Raw genomic sequence first — 17,356 nt, forward strand, 5'->3', positions numbered from 1 at the left:
ACTTTCACACAACAATAGCAACAAATATGATGGAATTCAGTAGAATGGAATATTGTAGGATTGGACAACATATGATTACTTTTAAATATAAAAAAAAAAATTAATTAAAATTAAAGTTTTAAAATATTTTTATACCAGGATAACTCATAAAAACCCAAAAGCTTGTAACTGAGAACTGAGACATTTTTCTTTTCTTAAATAAACTAATAATACAAAAAAATCCTTGTTTTAGTTTAATTTTTTTTTGAAAGATAGCCCAATGGCAGGGCGTTCGCTTCGCGATCGGGAGGCCGGGGTTCTAATATCATTCACCGCGCTGCGTCAAACCTAAGACGTAAACATAGGTAGTGAAAGTCGGATAAAACCTTAAAAAAAAAAAAAAAAAAAAAAGGTCCCGTGTCACTGAAGGCGATGGCATGATATAGAACCCTAACTGTACAATGGCTCTGAGTGCCGAGTAAAGGTCTAAATTTGAAACTCTTTATCGGTATATACTGACGACTCTATATGAGTGAAAAATTCTCGAATAGAACGTAAAACAACATACAATCAATCAACCTTCAACGATTTTTAAAAACATTGATGAAAATACAGTCTTTGATATTATTTTAACCTAAAGAACGTGGGCTATAATCTTGTTCTGCCAAAGGGCATTTTTTCAATTTTTAAATATATGATTAAATAACTTATTAGAAAAGTAAGGAATGGTCGAACTGTTCTTTAAAGTGGTATCATTTTGAAAATTTATTTTTAATAGTTTGACTAGTGATCAGTTCAGTGGTATATGCATGTATAACCCGAATACAGTTCAATTTTGAAAAATGTAGGACTTGACTAACTATTACATATAACAAGACTTTTTAAGACAGTCTTGATCTGGTTATTCATCTGCTAAAAACATATTCTTTGATGAAACATCACTGCGCTATCCCGCAATATAGGGTATAAAGTCACTTGGAATTAATCTGCATCTAATTTATTCTCTCAGGAAATGTTGCAACACAAAGCTTCCGAAATAGTAGCTATAGTAATAAACATTAAAGTTAAAGGGTGTACTTAATAACATACAATTTTGTTCGATGAAATTTCAAACTGCATCAGGATATACAATTGTATAATACTGTAAGTACTCGCAAAATAGCTGCAATATTCGAGCATCAACACAAAACTGCATGATCAATTATTGAATATACGAATTGGTAAGTCATTGATTTCACGATGAATTGTCCATAGATTTTTCCATTTACCCGATGACAAAGAGCAAACGGCAGGTGCGCCCGGTCTACTCCTACATGGAACCTGATCCCATCTCTGTTTTCAGAGGTCCGTGTTTGCTCTGCTCGTAATTTGTATTGTTTGATTGAATAATGAGCATGATTATTGTTTGTTATCTTTACATTTCATTTTATACTAGAAAAAATGAGCAGGTGTCGGTAATGTTTCAAGTTTATGTCTGACTCAGATTAGAAATTGCTCCGAATGCAGAACATGTTCTTTTGTATCGAATGATGAATTGGGAAACATCAAAATAAACACTATATGCAGGTAATAATGATATATTGCTTTATAAATAAGGAAAGTTTAGGATAGAAATGTTGTGTTCATCACGTTTATTATAAGGTTGGGTTTTTATTTTGTCATCAAGGTCCTTCTCTGGTAAAAAAAAAAAAAGGTCAAAATATCAAACAGTTGTGCCAGGTCTGTGGTATCTTTTATATCTATATTCAAAAAATCAATGCATAACTAAAACGAATATTAACAAACATTACTGATAAAATGTCGTGTATATCTAAATGTCTAACTGAAGACAACATGAACAGAAAAAGTCTCTTGCTGTGGCCTTCAATTCGACATTTAGATATATCGACGATCAATTAACAATATTCATTTTTATTCCTAGGTTGATTCCAAATGTACCTTAGAACTCGAAAGAAAAAGACACCACATATTCTGACACATCTTTTTCATATTTGGATGTTTTACTAGAAAAAAACGTTGATAGCAAACTAACATCTAAATTTTATGATATACGTGACGATTTAAACTTTTCTATTGACTTACCTTATTTTTGTAGCAATATACGAGAACCATTATCATCTGCATGTGGTGTTCATGTCTCCCAGTTGATTCGATATGCAAGAGAATGTTCTACGTACAATTTAACCAATTTTCAAAAAGAGAAATGCTATTGACAAATGAGTTGATGATACAAAGATATCACGAATCTCCTTTAAAGCCAACATTTTGCAAATTCTATGGTTGATACAATGACCTTGTTTGCAACTTTGATCTTTCGTTAAGTCGAATGTTGACTAACGTCTCTCATAAAAAAAATATTAGACCATTATTTTCACACTAAATAATTTTGTCAACGGATTTTCCCCCCATTTCTCCGATCATGACAAAGGCCGCATGGCAGATGTGACCGGTCGAAAAGGGATGCTCACTCCTTCACGGCACCTGATCCCTCCTCTATTTTCAGAGGTCTATGTTTATTTTGCTCATAAGTTATTTGGACCTAGAGCACGATAACAGTTATTGTTTCTTATTTTCACATTTCATATAGAATTTTTCATATAATTTTTTTAAATGGTTTTGGATAAAGTCTACCTATATAGTGAGAATCCAAAAATAGGTCTATTGATAATGATGGGGGACAATTAAAACACGGAGAAATTCCAACATATTGCTTCTTCAACTCCGCACTGCTTCTTTCCTTGCTAGCTAAGCTGGAATGTCGAATTATAACTACTTCTGTACTTTCGTACTAATGAGCCCTTCGGGCTTTTATACCATGGAAACACTTCAAATGTAACAATTTTATACTTTATTATTACTATAAAACATATACACTCTAGCGATCAGCGATTTTTATTATAATTACATTATTCATTCTTACCTTTTTGGACCCAAATAGCAGGCCCTTTGATACATGTTTCTCCTAACTTTCCATTGTCATCCAGAAGACAGTGGTAAATATAGTCTGGACCAGAACAGTTTAGACGCAGTTTGTCTTTATTCCATTCTGCAAAATCGCCTGAGCACTCATCTCGGGAATAAAATAGACTCGATAGTACACTCACAGGAAAAAGTAACAATAATGTGGTGTCCATTTTGCTTTGCATTTGAACAATCTATTCAAACCGAAACTACGTTATTACGATATCTTATCAGTCCTACTGGGGTCATTGATTTTTCTTCCTCATTTTTGTGCATACAGCAACATGGTTGAGAACTCAGCACAACCTACGTGTATTCCAAATAATGAAAAAAAAAGACATAAAACAAGGGGAAAAGAAAGAAAAAAAACTAAAGTTCAAAATTATTTTTTTGATTAACATATTACATGGAAACTTGTCAGAATTCTTAATTATAACATTCTAATCATGGTTATTATTTTTAGTAAACAAGTATATTACTGTCATTATTTCAGGTTATTTAAGTGGTAATCATGTTAAATAAATTAATCAAACGAAGATGTTGAAATATAGTCATTGTTGGCAAATTCTCAGCTTATTGTTGAGTTTAAAACCATTTGCTATAGGCCATTGTTTCTGTAGAATTAATTCAAAATTTCTATAATTGTTTTTATATAAAAGCACAGGTCCTTATATATCGTTTTTTAAAGATTAAGGTGTTTAAAAAATATCTTTTTTATACACCCCAATTTTTTAAAGTCGGATTTAAGCGATCCAAAGGCCTGTGCATAAAATGTATAAAGCACTGAATATTTAGGTAAATTCTAACTCCTCAATATTTTTTTTAATTCAATACATTGTATCTCTTGATAAATTGTTTTTGCTTTATAATCAAAATTTATGTTCAAATGAAGTGTCGAATAATTTTCTTTGCGGGCTGCTCTCACCATTTACATGCTCTTTTGTATAGCTTTTATTTATTCTCTGCAGGCACGTAGCATCGTTTTGAGGGGAGGGGAAATTACACTTTCAATAAACACTTTCATATATTAACAGTAAAAATTTGGTTTTTAATAAAAGTCCCCGACCCTCCCCCCGACGCTACAGTACGTGCCTGATCTGTATAATATATAGTAATGACTCCTCAGTAAAATGATTGAAGTTTTTTTTTTAAGTTAATCTGAGCAGGATGAATTTTCTTCATCCAAATCGAAAAACTATTTATTCCCTGAACAATATAAAAATATTGTTTAATTAAATCATGATCAATCAATATATATACTGACTGATATAAAGGAAGCTCTAAACACTAAGGCCTTCATTAAAAATATCTTTGTTTCCCCTAACCCGACCCTAAAATTTCAAGTTGGATTGGTAGGTAGGTAAATTATTTTTTTTTTCTGACAGCAGTTTTGAAAATACATTCTGGAAAATTGAGTAATATCTTTAGAAATAAGAAAGAACAAAAGAAATAGATTTTAAACCGAATATCATACAAATGAAGCAACATGTGTGGTAAATTAATTTACAAATATTATTCATTTGAACTTGTGTAATATCTCAGGCCAGCGTAAATTTATTGAAATCAAATATTTCAAAGAAGAAAAAAAAGGGACAAGATTCACAAATACTCAACCATCGGACATCCGAGTATATTTTTCAAACCTACTATCATTTTCGAGTACTTGCGCGGCGCAGTGATTCTATAGTGTTTCGTTTTGGAGTCACGATGTAATTCAGGAGCTTATTCTGAGTCACAGATCCCGACGTGGGACGTGGAGACAATCTCCTATGCAGAGTCGTCGTTCGTTCCTCTGAGTCTCTCAATGTTTGAGCCGATGGTCGAGAGTGACGTAGAGACTGGTCAGTTGAATGAAACCGTAAAAAACGCAGGCCCAGTGTCGCAGTATACATGTAGATGTTGAACGAAAAAGATCCTTTACTGATTCTTAATGATCAATGGCCATAAGTGCCGAGTAAAAGTCTAAATTAGGAGCCCTTAACCAGGCAGGTGTTCAAATGTTGTTGGCCCAACTATTTCTAAAGGTATTTTAAAGCAAAGAAACAACCTATTTTCAAGGACCTAACTAAAGAAAAGTACACTGGACGTCTCAAGAAGCCATTCCATAAGCCAATTTTAAAGATTTCAACACTATTTGGAAAGAGTGTACATGTACATTTGTGAAGAATATTTATTTCAACCAAACCGTATCTAAAATGATTTAAGTATCATTTAATGTAATTAGTCACGAAGTTTACCCCATAAATAAAAGGAATGAAGAAACGACATCTGAGTTATATTTATCAAGATGAAATAATTATACAAAGATAATTTACAAATCCTATGGTCCTATATAGTAAAAATTGGATCATACAGGAACTGTTTATTTATCGAAAGGAATGAAATGCAGTGAAAGAGCAAGGGCCACTTAGGGCCATTTTTGGCCCTGTGAATTTCTGAAAAATCAAAACTGCATAAAAAGTATGCAGTTTTGATTTTTTAAAGTCGAAAAGGCAATTGATAAATATCGCTTAAGGAGGAGAAGGACCTTGAGCTGAAAAAATACTTGTCATTCAATTTTTTTCATATTTTGTATATTTCTAATTAAGTATGTCCCACATATCTTAAAGCAGTTTAATCATTAGGTTTCTTACCTTATTTTGGAGATATTGATTGACAAATACTATGCCCTACAGTATCTAAGTGGAGTTTTAATTCTCCATGTTTCCGGGCGCATTACTCTGTCCATAATGGGATTTTTTAAGCATACATAAAAAATATCAAAGTGGACATGTATCTTTTAAAATATTTCAGAGTATAACTAGGATTTAAAATTCGAAAAAGCAAGTTTTGTCTATCACACTGCATCTGGATAGGGAAAATAACGCACTTTTTAAGACAACTTAAACAATAAAAAACGTAATTTACAAAAAATTCTATCATTCAATATTTTTTAATTTACGTTGAAATGCAAATCCTTCAAATTATTGATTAACTGTAAAAGTTTCGAATGATGAAGCTGACCTCATTATTTCACAGGACATCGTTGAAGAGGACATAAGCATGACAAAAAACGTGTCATGTTACATTTCTCGAGTACGGGAAAAACCAACTATGACGTCACACGTAAGCTAAATAAGCGAAATAAGATATACCTACATAAGATTTCCGTCATCAGCCATGCAAAAATAATTTTTGTGTCCCCCGTTTCTCAATATATCTGATTATGACCTGTTTTTTACATAATAATACCGCCCCTCTGTTCACCGAGTATGATCTTGCTGTACTAACAAATCATGGATGACGTCACCGACTTGTTGGACGCGCAGTTTAGGGAAACAGAGGAGTGGATCAATCTTTTTCATAATTTCATAATTTGTTAATGTTTACAAGAATGTTTAAACTTTTTTATTTTTTTTTTATATAAGATGGTAATTAAAGTTAAAAAAATTGTCAAAAAATTATACAAGAACTGATGCTTTACACGTTTTGCGCTTATATAAACGGAGACTATGACGTAGTTAAACAGAGTCATGTGACCATGTGTCCTTCATCCCCTTAAACCCTTGGTGACTGAATATCTTCTGAAAATGAGGTAACTTTCTTGCTGGTGAATGCATTATGACGTCATGAATTGCGTCATTATTCACAAATCCTGAATATTTCTTAAAAAAAGACCAAAAAATTCTGTTATTTTTCAATGTTTCGTGTACAGCACAACCTCTGATCCAAAAAGTGCAAATATATAATGAAAGAATTGCTTATGAAGATTATAAAACATATTTTAATTTTTGGATCGAGGGGTGTGCTCATGTTTTAAGAGCCATTCTCTGTAACGACTTGAACTTTTATATAGGAGCTGTGGCACGCATAGTCTCAGAATTTCTCCAAACGCTCTATGATAAAAGTCTTTGATACCGTAAACTCAAATCAGGCAGAAATTGGTTGCTACGTGTCATGGTTACCATGGCAACATGTCCTAAAGTTTGAAAAATGGCATTTTTCAACATGTTCAGAGTCCCACAGTTAACGTTTGCAGCAAAGCAAACAAGTGGCAGTGATTGTTTCTGAAAGTTGAAGGCCTGATGTCTTAAATGCATGATAAACATGTTTGGTAAATCAACTACTACATACGTTACTATGGAAACAAAGTATTCAAAAGTAATAATTTTGCTCATTTAATTTTACACAGTCAAACACTTAAGAATAAAAATAAATATAGGTTGAAATGCAAGCAAATAATAGACAAAAGATCCTTGTAACATATACCAAGGAAGAAATATGATATTTCTTATAGGTTGGCAATGGTTGCCATGGTTTTAATACCAAGAAAGGATTTTAAATTTACTCTCTTAGTGATTAAATTTAATCCTATCTTTTTAAAAAGCATATTTCTATATAACAAATGATCAATTTTTAAAGATGTTCATGTGACCCTAATTCTCACATTTCAAAAAATTCAAATTCAATTCTTTAAATAGAGTGTTGCTATGGAAATAAGCCGAAAAAATATGCATAAAAATCTGAAAAATATTCTGTTTCCTTGGATACGTACCCTTGTATGTAGATTCCCAAAACTTTTATGATTGGTAAATATGAACAACTAACCTGACTTTAAATTTTGACTGCCACCCAATCTCTAACTGGATGCAAAAAGCTGGCACATACGGTTTAATATTGATATAAAATTAACAAAATCGGACATTTTCCCTTCTTGGTTACCATAGCAACAGTGTTGTATTTTTCAACAAACGTTATCAATATATGATATTCAACTTTAGTTTTACCAGATAAGTACTATTCAAGGTGAGTCAAATAATATGTTTCTTGAATAAAAGGTAAGTAAATTCCTAAGGCAGCAAAAAAAATATCGTTTTAAACTACTGGTACATTGTTTCCATGGTTACACTGCAAAGTAACAATTAATCCCAATTTTTCTTATGTTGTCGGTGTTGCAAGGTCCTAAGGATGTATATGTGCCAGTCATGAAATTTATGATTTTTCCTGAAGATAGTAGCATTAACCCAATCTTAGCAACACATTTTGGATGGTAACACTGTGTTACCATGGCAACCATAAAAGTTATTTTTAGAATAATATTGCCAATACCTAATTACTTAAGGTCAAATATTTTTATTGTTTTTCATTAGGTTGTTGATTGAGTTTGATCATTTAACACCTATCATTAGTGAATATTGAGCGTTTTTCTGCATTTTTCAGCATCTAGAATGTATTCCAAATGTACCCATGGTTACCACTTACTTAGAGATAAATTCTAAATAGTTTCTTTATAGCATAAGTGGCAACAAGGTGTCAGGTTTTGGGGAGAATGGTTTGTTTGTTATTCTTATTCTTTATTAAGGCTTAATAAATATTCAAAGTAGCTGAAAATCTCAATTTTTCCAACTTTTCTGGCTGTTACCATGGCAACCAAGACACATAGCAACGAAATTTTATTTGATATATGTTTCTGGTGTCAAGTTGTAATAATGGGCAAAGTTTCATCAAAATCGGTGACCATGCGTGGCAAAGAAGTTTAAGTGGTTACAGAGAATCGCTATTAATTCTTTGCTGAATGTTCTAAAATACAGATGTTTTCTGCAAAAGTCAAGATCATTGCAACTTCAAAAAAATTGTTTTCCAATACCTGTACTCTTAAAAGGAAACTTTGCTATACAAACTGAAAGCACTAAGTCTCTACTTTATATTGATACTTAAAATTGGACATAGGGTGTTAGTCAATAAATTGGTATATCTACAGGGCTATTTTATGCAAAAAGTGAATCTAGCCTTAAAAAAAAAAAACTTTTAATCTTCACGATTTAAGTGGGTCGGTCGCGTTAGGGGAAACAAAGGTATTTTTTATTTTGGTCTAATTGATTTTTCTTTAACTTAAAGTCATATACTGAGTATGGCGTATTTTTTATAAGTTCAGACTAACTAAAATAAAAAATATCTTTCTATTTGTTTTATTACTCCATATAAAGATAGGACTTTCCTGTAAATTACACAATTTGAATCAATAACGTTTCAAAGATATTAGAAATTTAAAACAATAACCGATTTATTTACCGACTCCGCATTTAAATAACAGACACATTTTAAAGTCAATTTAACTATGAAAACATGAAGTTATTCAAATTCAAAATCGGTGACAATTTTAATTTGAATATAAATAACATTTATCATGTTTATCTACACTCAATCTCGTATTTTTATTTTTTAGCTCAGATACGCCATATATAGCTTTAAGGAAAATATCACACAAAGGTGAATCAGTATCAGCTAGTTTTCTGAATAAAACTGTTACATTCTCATAAATCTGACATCCGTAGACGTTAAAGGAAGTAGATACTCTGAGTTACGTGTATCATTTAATACATTTGTGATTGATATTTATGAATTGGTTTGCATGGCTGTGGGAACCTGTGGACATGGTGGTGGGAGGGAGTGCCCCCCCCCCACTTATTTTGCCTCCTTTGGGCTTGGTTTGCATTGGAAAAAATGTATTGTATATTGTTTTCTAGCATTGAATTAATTTGCAATATATCTCTAATCACTCCTTATCTAAGCCGATACTAGTTTTTTTTTTTAAACATTGCAACATTTTATTTCACTTTATGGCCTCACATGAGGCATAAAAGTACAAAAAGAAATAAATCAACAATGAAAAGGTAACAAATGAACAAAGAATTAACATATATACAATATTAATTTAGAGGTATTGGAAGGAATTTCAAGAGTGAAATAAAGACATTACAATCTTACAAAATTTCGCCAAGCCAATTAAGGTAAATTTATCATCACTGTTAAACAGGTTAGCAAAACTATTGATATTTTTCACTTTGTAAACTTTTTTCAGGTACATGTATGTACTTTCTTCTTTCATCATTGAAAAAAAATTGCAATTGAAAATATAGTGAAATTCATCTCTAATTTCTCCAACACTAAGACTAACAGAGATCACATAACCTTTCTGCTCTATCTATATTTAAAAACCTTCCACATTCAATAGGTAATCTGTGACTAACACATCGAAATTTGCTTAAACTATAAACAAGATCATAGGGTAACAAAGAAAAATATATTTCTAGCACAGGCACTTGTTTCTGTAATAAATTGTTTGACCCATAGTATAATAATATGAGTCAAAAAATTTATTACGGAAAAAAGTGTCTGTGTTCTCTAGACCAAAGTTTGTTTTGTAGATCCTATAATTAACACATTTAGGAGAATTAAAAATATTTAACTTCCAGTCTGATGTAAAAGTTTCTTTACATTGGTCTTTAACCTTTCTAGATAGTGGTAAAAAATCTGTCTTGATTTTGAATCGGGCTCAATGTTCACATTTCACCTTCCTTTCGAATTTCCTTCATTTACTTTTCTATTGTTTATTTTTCTTGAAGTTCTTCTTCTTCCAGAACATATACTGCCAGTTTTCTGTGTATTTCCATAAAAAGACAATTGTAGTCCAGTTTTGCTCAAAATCCTCCATAAATATTCTTTGAGCAGGTAAGCTTTCTGTAACTTAATATAATAATTAGAATTCATTTCCAAGTGTGGCTTCAGAGTGCAGTGGACCCGCCCGCATGCATGATAATGATACATGAGCCCATGTCTTTACAAGAGCAGTAATTAAACGCAGGTACTTTATATGTACTGGTAACTGTATAACCCAAAATGTTACGAGTTTCCTTTGCTGATAGAGAGTGATTATTGAAACATGTACGATATAAAATCAGAGACATACAAAAGCATTTTTATATGTCTCTGATAAAATATAAAATTTGGATAGACATATTTATAATTATTGGAAATTTTTACCTCAGGACATTGAAAACTACCATAAAATTATCTCCAGGATAAGGGTAAAACAATACCTAAATCTGTAAACTTTGAACTAAATGAAATGGTTCCATTCAAATGGGAGAGTACATATTCTTGAATTTTAGGGCTCTAAACATGATAAACTCATAAAGTATTCATAATTAATGAAGTTAACCATTACTTCTTTGTGTGTACAACTTTTTAATACACTTAAAAACGTTTGTTTTACTTTGTGAATGAGAAGTATGATTCATTTAAACACTGCTCTCACTTTTTTAGCTGACATATAGGAGGAAAAAACTGTGTGAATGTTACAAGAAATAAATTTTATTCATACAGTAACCTTTATGTGCAAGTTTATTTCATTTTGTAAACATTTACCCTTGCAGCAAATAATCAAAATGTACCCATTTAGACATGTCATTGTTTCTTATTTTTACATAAATAGTTTAATTGTGTTAAAACTTTTCTTAACCACATTAAAAAAGAATGTTGATGTGAAATTTCTCTAAATTTCAAATTTTTAAAAACTTAATTAGCACTAGTTGAAAATTAGCCAAATCATTATTGAATTGCTTGCAGTTTTAGACCAAATATATATGTTGCTCAGAATCAAGTTTGCTTGCAGTCTGATTGAATTTTATTTTAAAATTGAAGTTAAATAAATTAATTTTCTACTACAGATAAACACCACACATGGATCCTCCCATAGTACAACAAACATTTAAGGCAGCTCCTCTGACCACAGAGTTCCTGCTGCAGGGCAGTGTACTGGAGAGTTCTCTAGAGACTCTGCTGAACCGCCTTAAAGGTCTGTGTGACAATGCGGACCTTCAGCAGGAGACATTCCAGGATCACGAGATGGTCTTCCATATAAGTAGGTCAAATGGTCTTGCCATATAAGTAGGTCAAATGGTCTTCCATATAAGTAGGTCAAATGGTCTTCCATAAGTAGATCAAATGTTCTCCCTTATTACCTTATAGAAGGTCATATGGCCTTCCATATAAGTAGGTCAAATGGTTTTAACAAGCATGATTATGATCTCTCAACATGGCAGCTTCCAGCAGTCAGTTTGCACATACAGTGTAACTTTTCAGTCTATTAATTTCCAAGTAATTAAATAAAAACAAATGTTAGAATCAGAAGAAATTTATTAGTGACCATCCAATGAATTTAATATTACAGAGTTATTTAAATTTGTGTTCTAGCAGTAATCATAATTAAAAACTTACCATTATGATTACAAGTTGAAAAAATTGTAAAATGAAATTTATTGGCAATAAAATTTATATTTACTTGTATTTACAAAACATTGATATATTTCTGCAGAGAACAATTCAGTCCCTAACCCTCTTGTGTTTCGAGTCAGACATTCCTTGGTTCAGACAGATTGTTGGTAAGTATGGATTACTGTCCTTAATATAAAGCATGGATGCTTTATTAGCGTGACATGATTTGTATTTCTTAAACAATCTACACATGTACAGTTAACAAATGGTTAAATTTCAGTGTCTCAAACACTGATATCTCTAATACAAGGAATATATCAAAGTGATTTGGCAGTCCCAACCACCTTATGTTTTTTAACCTCATTAACTCGGGGCTTCAGATATCTCAAAGTTTTATCTCAGTCTCAATGAGCTCGAGATAACTAGGTTTGACTGTATATTAAGTGTAAAGCGATTTCACTATCAGGTATAATCAGTAAAATCTCCAATTTCTCTGCGTACCCTTTATTATTTTATTATTATCACAGATGTTAATGCTATATATATAATCACCCCTTCAAACAAACCAGTGTACAGTGTACAAACCAGTGTACAGTGTACAAACCAGTGTACAGTGTACAAACCAGTGTACAGTGTACAAACCAGTGTACAGTGTACAAACCAGTGTACAGTGTACAAACCAGTGTACAGTGTACAAACCAGTGTACAGTGTACAAACCAGTGTACAGTGTACAAACCAGTGTACAGTGTACAAACCAGTGTACAGAGTTCTGTAAATTAATATAAAATATTTCTTTTTTCGTTGACAGGTCTCTGAGATATCTAGGTCATGCTGAAGTCGGAGATAAAAATAGACCAACTCTGGTCAGGAACTACATAGACTGTCCCACCTCAGACAATGTGGTCCAATTTATTAATGAACTAGGATTCAGGTGTGTTAATTATTAATTAATTGATAAACTACATAGACTGTCCAATATCAGACAACATGTTCCAGTTTATTAACAAATTAGTATTCAGGTCCAGGGATATTGAAATGTCATAAGCTTAAGTCAAAATCTTTATGCTTTACTGAAATGTTGTAGAAGTCAAGCAGCCTAAAGCAAAAAATATTTTTCAATATTGCATTACCAATGTGCTGTTATCTGCAGATTTATGAATTAAGTTGACAATTAATAAAACATTTTACAGGTGATTGAACATTTGACTCAAGTTTAAGTTTGTTTTATGATCCTGGTGTGTTAAAGCTGAACACTATTTGTAAAAGGAATGTGTCTGCCATATTTGATTGGTCTCTCGCTATATCTGAAAACCCCTATATATAAAGCCACTCACTTAGTCACTGTCCAGTGAAATCAATCATCACCGGTGTAGACGGACGTATGCATATACAGCACTCGGTAGTGACAAAATATAACTGAGTACTTCTTATGCAGGAGAGTAAGATACCAAAGAAACTTACAACAGTTGAACAGGTCAGTGCAGTATACAAACAAACACAAATACACGTTACTGCAATAAAAAGTAAACAAAGGTAATGCAAGATAACCAGCACGCGTGGCAATAAAGCAGTCAGGTGTAACGAATGTGAAGAGTACACCCCGGTGCTGATATCGTAGAAAGTAAAATCAAAAATGGTGTACGCCTATTTATGAGTCGTGTTCAGCTTTAATGATTCATTATGAAACCTATACCTATACCGGTACCTTATTTGTGTAAGATTTTTTAATCATGATTAGTTTATAGTACATATACACTTGTAATCATGTACATGTATATGAAATTATGAGTTGTTCCTGACTATAAATTTGGGAAACACACCATCCATGTTAGGATGGTGTGTTACTTAACAGTAAGTAAGTCAGAGAAAGGGTCATTATCAAGTTTGTCAGGGAATAAAGGAGAATAATTGAAATATTTTTTGTGTGTGGATGATAATTAGAATGAAAGACCCAAAAATTATTTTAATATGATGAATGACACCCTCCAATGTTAATGAGTTGGCATCTACTGACAGTAAAATATAGTGAATCACTAGAGGTGGGTACCGGGGGTATAATTGTCCTGTTTAATATATCTGTAATTCATACATTATTTATAATTGCTCATTATTCTTTTGTACTGCATAAAAATATTACTTCATTGTAAGCATGAATTCCCAAAATCCATGAATCAAGACACATTCTACTGGTATTGTTTGGTGACAGTCCTGTTACTGTAAGGCTTTCAGTGATAAGTTTTCCCATTATTTGACACCTCAATATCAGGATTCAGATAATTGCTACTGAATTCTATTGTGAAATATTAGATTAAGGAAAGTAGTATATATACATGTATTACAAGGAAAACAATTGTATCATAGCTTGAAACTTTATTTTAAATTTTCCTTTTTCAGAATTGACCATGAATTTGTTGTGAAGGGTTTTTATTTCCATAAAGGAAGAATGAAGATAACAGTGTCAAAGTTCTACAAGGTAAATATGAGTAATATAATGTTTGTGACAAAAGATAAATACATGTAAAATTATTTTTAGTGGCAATCTCATTGCATGCAGTCGGAAAAGAAATTATCTGTACCTGAAATCTTGATTTTGTTGAGAATTTAGATAGTTTTTAATATTAAATGAAGATAGACATGCAAAATTAGAGAAAAATGTATGTTGACAAGTAAAGGTGAATATTGTACATTAAAGTTCCTGACATGACTGTTAAATATTTCTTTTTCTTTGGGTAAAACTTGGTGAGTTTCATACTTGCAAAAATTTGTAAATTATTTTAGTCAGCTAGGCTAATGTCGTACAATTAAGAATTCAAGATACAAACCTTTTGCAAATAGGAAACAATTTTTTGTCTTGTTTTGATTGTTAAGTTTTGCTTATTATGGTTTCTAAAAAAAACACATACACTTTTTAAAAATGTTGATTTGCTCTATCAGTTGAACATGACACTAATCCTGATTATTTTCTTCTTTTGACTTATGTAGATGAATCAGCCAGGAACCACAACCAATGACTCGATCGAGTCCATCTGTCCATCCTATCTCGTAGAACTCAGTGTCGTGACATCATCAGGCCAGGAGGGGGTCGGAGAAGACATAAAAAATTTCGCGGAGCAGCTTAAACCGTATCCTTAATTGTCAATAAAACACAGCACTCATCTATGTTAACTGTAGAACTTGAAATACGTCCTTAATTCAATGACTTATAAAACCTGTCACCATGGATGCAAGACCATAGTCTTAGTTAGAAATCATTACATGAATTTGAGGATAAAGGGAGGACTCAGTATTTTGGAAGTCACACTCTTCCAGGAGTTATCATGGTTATAGGAAGTATGGAGTTTTTCTCGTTGCTTTTGGAACATTGTAAGATAATAATCATACAATGTGATTGTTTCTCTGAGAGTGGTCTTTTAAAACAGCATTAGTTTGGATCTCCAAGTTTGAGCTCTCCCTCTATATATTTTCTGTGAACAGAAATACTTTCTTTTTGATCATCCACTCCCTGAAAGATCAAACTGGTCACAGTACACATGTATTATGTTGATGAGACTTTAAAGTAACTTAATATTTTGAGGGTTGTGGGTCAGGGAACAGAAGTACTATTATGGTCCTCATGGGTAAATGATAAGTCAGATGCCCATTTTCTTTTGAATAAAAAAAATAGAGGTTGCCTAAAAAACAGAATTACAGTAGTTCCTTAATATCCATAGATTAGTGATGCTGGAAAAAACAGACCACAGGAAAATTCAACTGGCTCAGATTTAAAGAAGGAATAGAAAAAACATACTCAGCAAGACTTAATGAGTGAAGAAAAATGCCACATAATCTCCAGTCAGAAAGTAAACAAAAACAAAAGTTTGTGTGAAGCATTCAGAAATGGTGCAAGTGAGAGACAGCAAATTGATCCTGTAAATATTTTGTGTGGGTTACTTATGTTCAAGATGTAAATGTGTCAGTATTTGATAGAGGACAAAAAATGACAGATATTACAAGAGTAAGCAACTTGTATGAAGAACTTGGGTGTACATTAAGGTGAAAATGCCCCATGGCCATGCGGTTCCATTTTATGTGCAATTCTGACTGTAATTAAAAGTCTAGGAGAACGAATTTTTGGAAGGTATAATCTTGCCTTGAAGGGGAGGTTTATATCATTTTCTTAATATTAGTGACATTACGTTAACACATGTACATGTATATGTATCATATATGCAGAAACATTTCTCATTCTGGAATTTACAGCTATTAAGGATGCCTTATACATTTTGTAGCTGTATATTTAAGAAAAACATGTATATGTTAATATATGTATTTGACCACAATATTTGTTATTTCATTTTTGTTCCTCTAAAAAAATGAATATCAATAGAGTTCGTATCAGTGAGATTTGTACAGGGTGTCCCAAAATACACCCTGTACATACAAAATAGATACCAGAGCTTAGAAATCCCTTTGAGGTGCATAAAAATACAGCGATCAGCAATCGGCGATCAGCCAAAAGAAATGTGTCTGTTGTCAGTCATTTCCTCCATAGCAAGAACCACAGTAGATTTCATATATCCCGAGTCCATTCAATATGTAAGTGACAGAATCGGCCTAGATTTCCAGAATGAAAAAAAAATCAATTCTTCAACAGACTTACATTGTGATACGAAAGTCTACAAATATTGGAATCAAACCGCGGAAATAAAAACTTGAAATGATTATAAGGCAAAGTGAAACTTAAAGACGCAAAAAAGGCGTAATGGCGTAATCAACCCGAGCAAGTCGGAGACTAGCAGTAAGTATAAAAAAAAAAGGACTGGTCCAAAAATCTCCATTTAACAATTGAAAATCCAGAAACTAATCTCTTGATTGTAGGAGAGGCTGTATGCACCGATTAACCTTCGAATCAGTGATATTCAACCCCCTCCCCCACACATTTTGAGGAAAAGAAGAAACATACGTCACTGTTTGCCTGATTCAGGCAGGGTAGCATATTACCTCGCACTTAAAGTGCAGACTTTTGAGATGAAATTTTAACTGGACAGAACTTGAAAAAATATGCATCAAACATGATATATGTCTATACAAACTAGACTAAAGTCAATATGCGGGACAAAACTGAAAGATAAGATTTATTAGGTCACCTGAGTCACTCAGGTGACCTATTGCTATCTGTTTTCATCCGTCGTCGTGCCAATTTCCACCAAACTTGCCACAAACTATCCTTGGGTAAAGATGATTCAAGTTTGTTCAAATGAAGGGCCACGCCTTCTTCCAAGGGGAGATAATTAAGAATTAATGAAAAATTAATGGTGTATTTTAAAAATCTTCTTCTCAAGAACCACTGGACCAGGTAAGATGAAACTTATGTGGAAACATCATCAGGTAGTGTAGACT

At 32.3% G+C, this 17,356-nt stretch overlaps 1 protein-coding gene across 2 annotated transcripts; it reads left to right on the forward strand.

Moving 5' to 3' along the window:
• The first annotated feature begins 10,328 nt into the window (after positions 1 to 10,328).
• LOC133187330 (mediator of RNA polymerase II transcription subunit 18-like) lies at positions 10,329 to 16,288 on the forward strand. Of its 2 annotated transcripts, XM_061322689.1 has the most exons (7): positions 10,329 to 10,431; positions 11,430 to 11,623; positions 12,077 to 12,143; positions 12,786 to 12,908; positions 14,372 to 14,450; positions 14,960 to 15,099; positions 15,688 to 16,288. In XM_061322689.1, the coding sequence occupies exons 2-7, from the start codon at positions 11,443 to 11,445 to the stop codon at positions 15,740 to 15,742; spliced, it is 645 nt and encodes a 214-aa protein (XP_061178673.1). In that variant the 5' UTR covers positions 10,329 to 10,431; positions 11,430 to 11,442; the 3' UTR covers positions 15,743 to 16,288. The 2 variants fall into 2 exon arrangements, with proteins under 2 accessions (XP_061178673.1, XP_061178672.1); XM_061322688.1 differs by lacking the exon at positions 10,329 to 10,431 and having other exon boundaries at positions 11,406 to 11,623.
• The last annotated feature ends 1,068 nt before the right edge of the window (positions 16,289 to 17,356 follow it).

The sequence above is a fragment of the Saccostrea echinata genome, unplaced genomic scaffold (assembly GCF_033153115.1).
Source record: "Saccostrea echinata isolate AGI-Se365-2 ecotype Australia unplaced genomic scaffold, CSIRO_AGI_Sech_v1 ptg000014l, whole genome shotgun sequence".
Classification (NCBI taxonomy): Eukaryota; Metazoa; Mollusca; class Bivalvia; order Ostreida; family Ostreidae; genus Saccostrea; species Saccostrea echinata.

What these genes read in the sequence shown, in the direction of transcription:
- LOC133187330 (XM_061322689.1), top strand. Translation starts at nt 11,443, where the DNA reads ATGGATCCTCCCATAGTACAACAAACATTTAAGGCAGCTCCTCTGACC. An exon ending in CAGTGTCAAAGTTCTACAAG is followed by an intron (nt 14,451 to 14,959) that starts GTAAATATGAGT and finishes TGACTTATGTAG; the next exon opens with ATGAATCAGCCAGGAACCAC. An exon ending in TTCGCGGAGCAGCTTAAACC is followed by an intron (nt 15,100 to 15,687) that starts GTATCCTTAATT and finishes TAATATCCATAG; the next exon opens with ATTAGTGATGCTGGAAAAAA.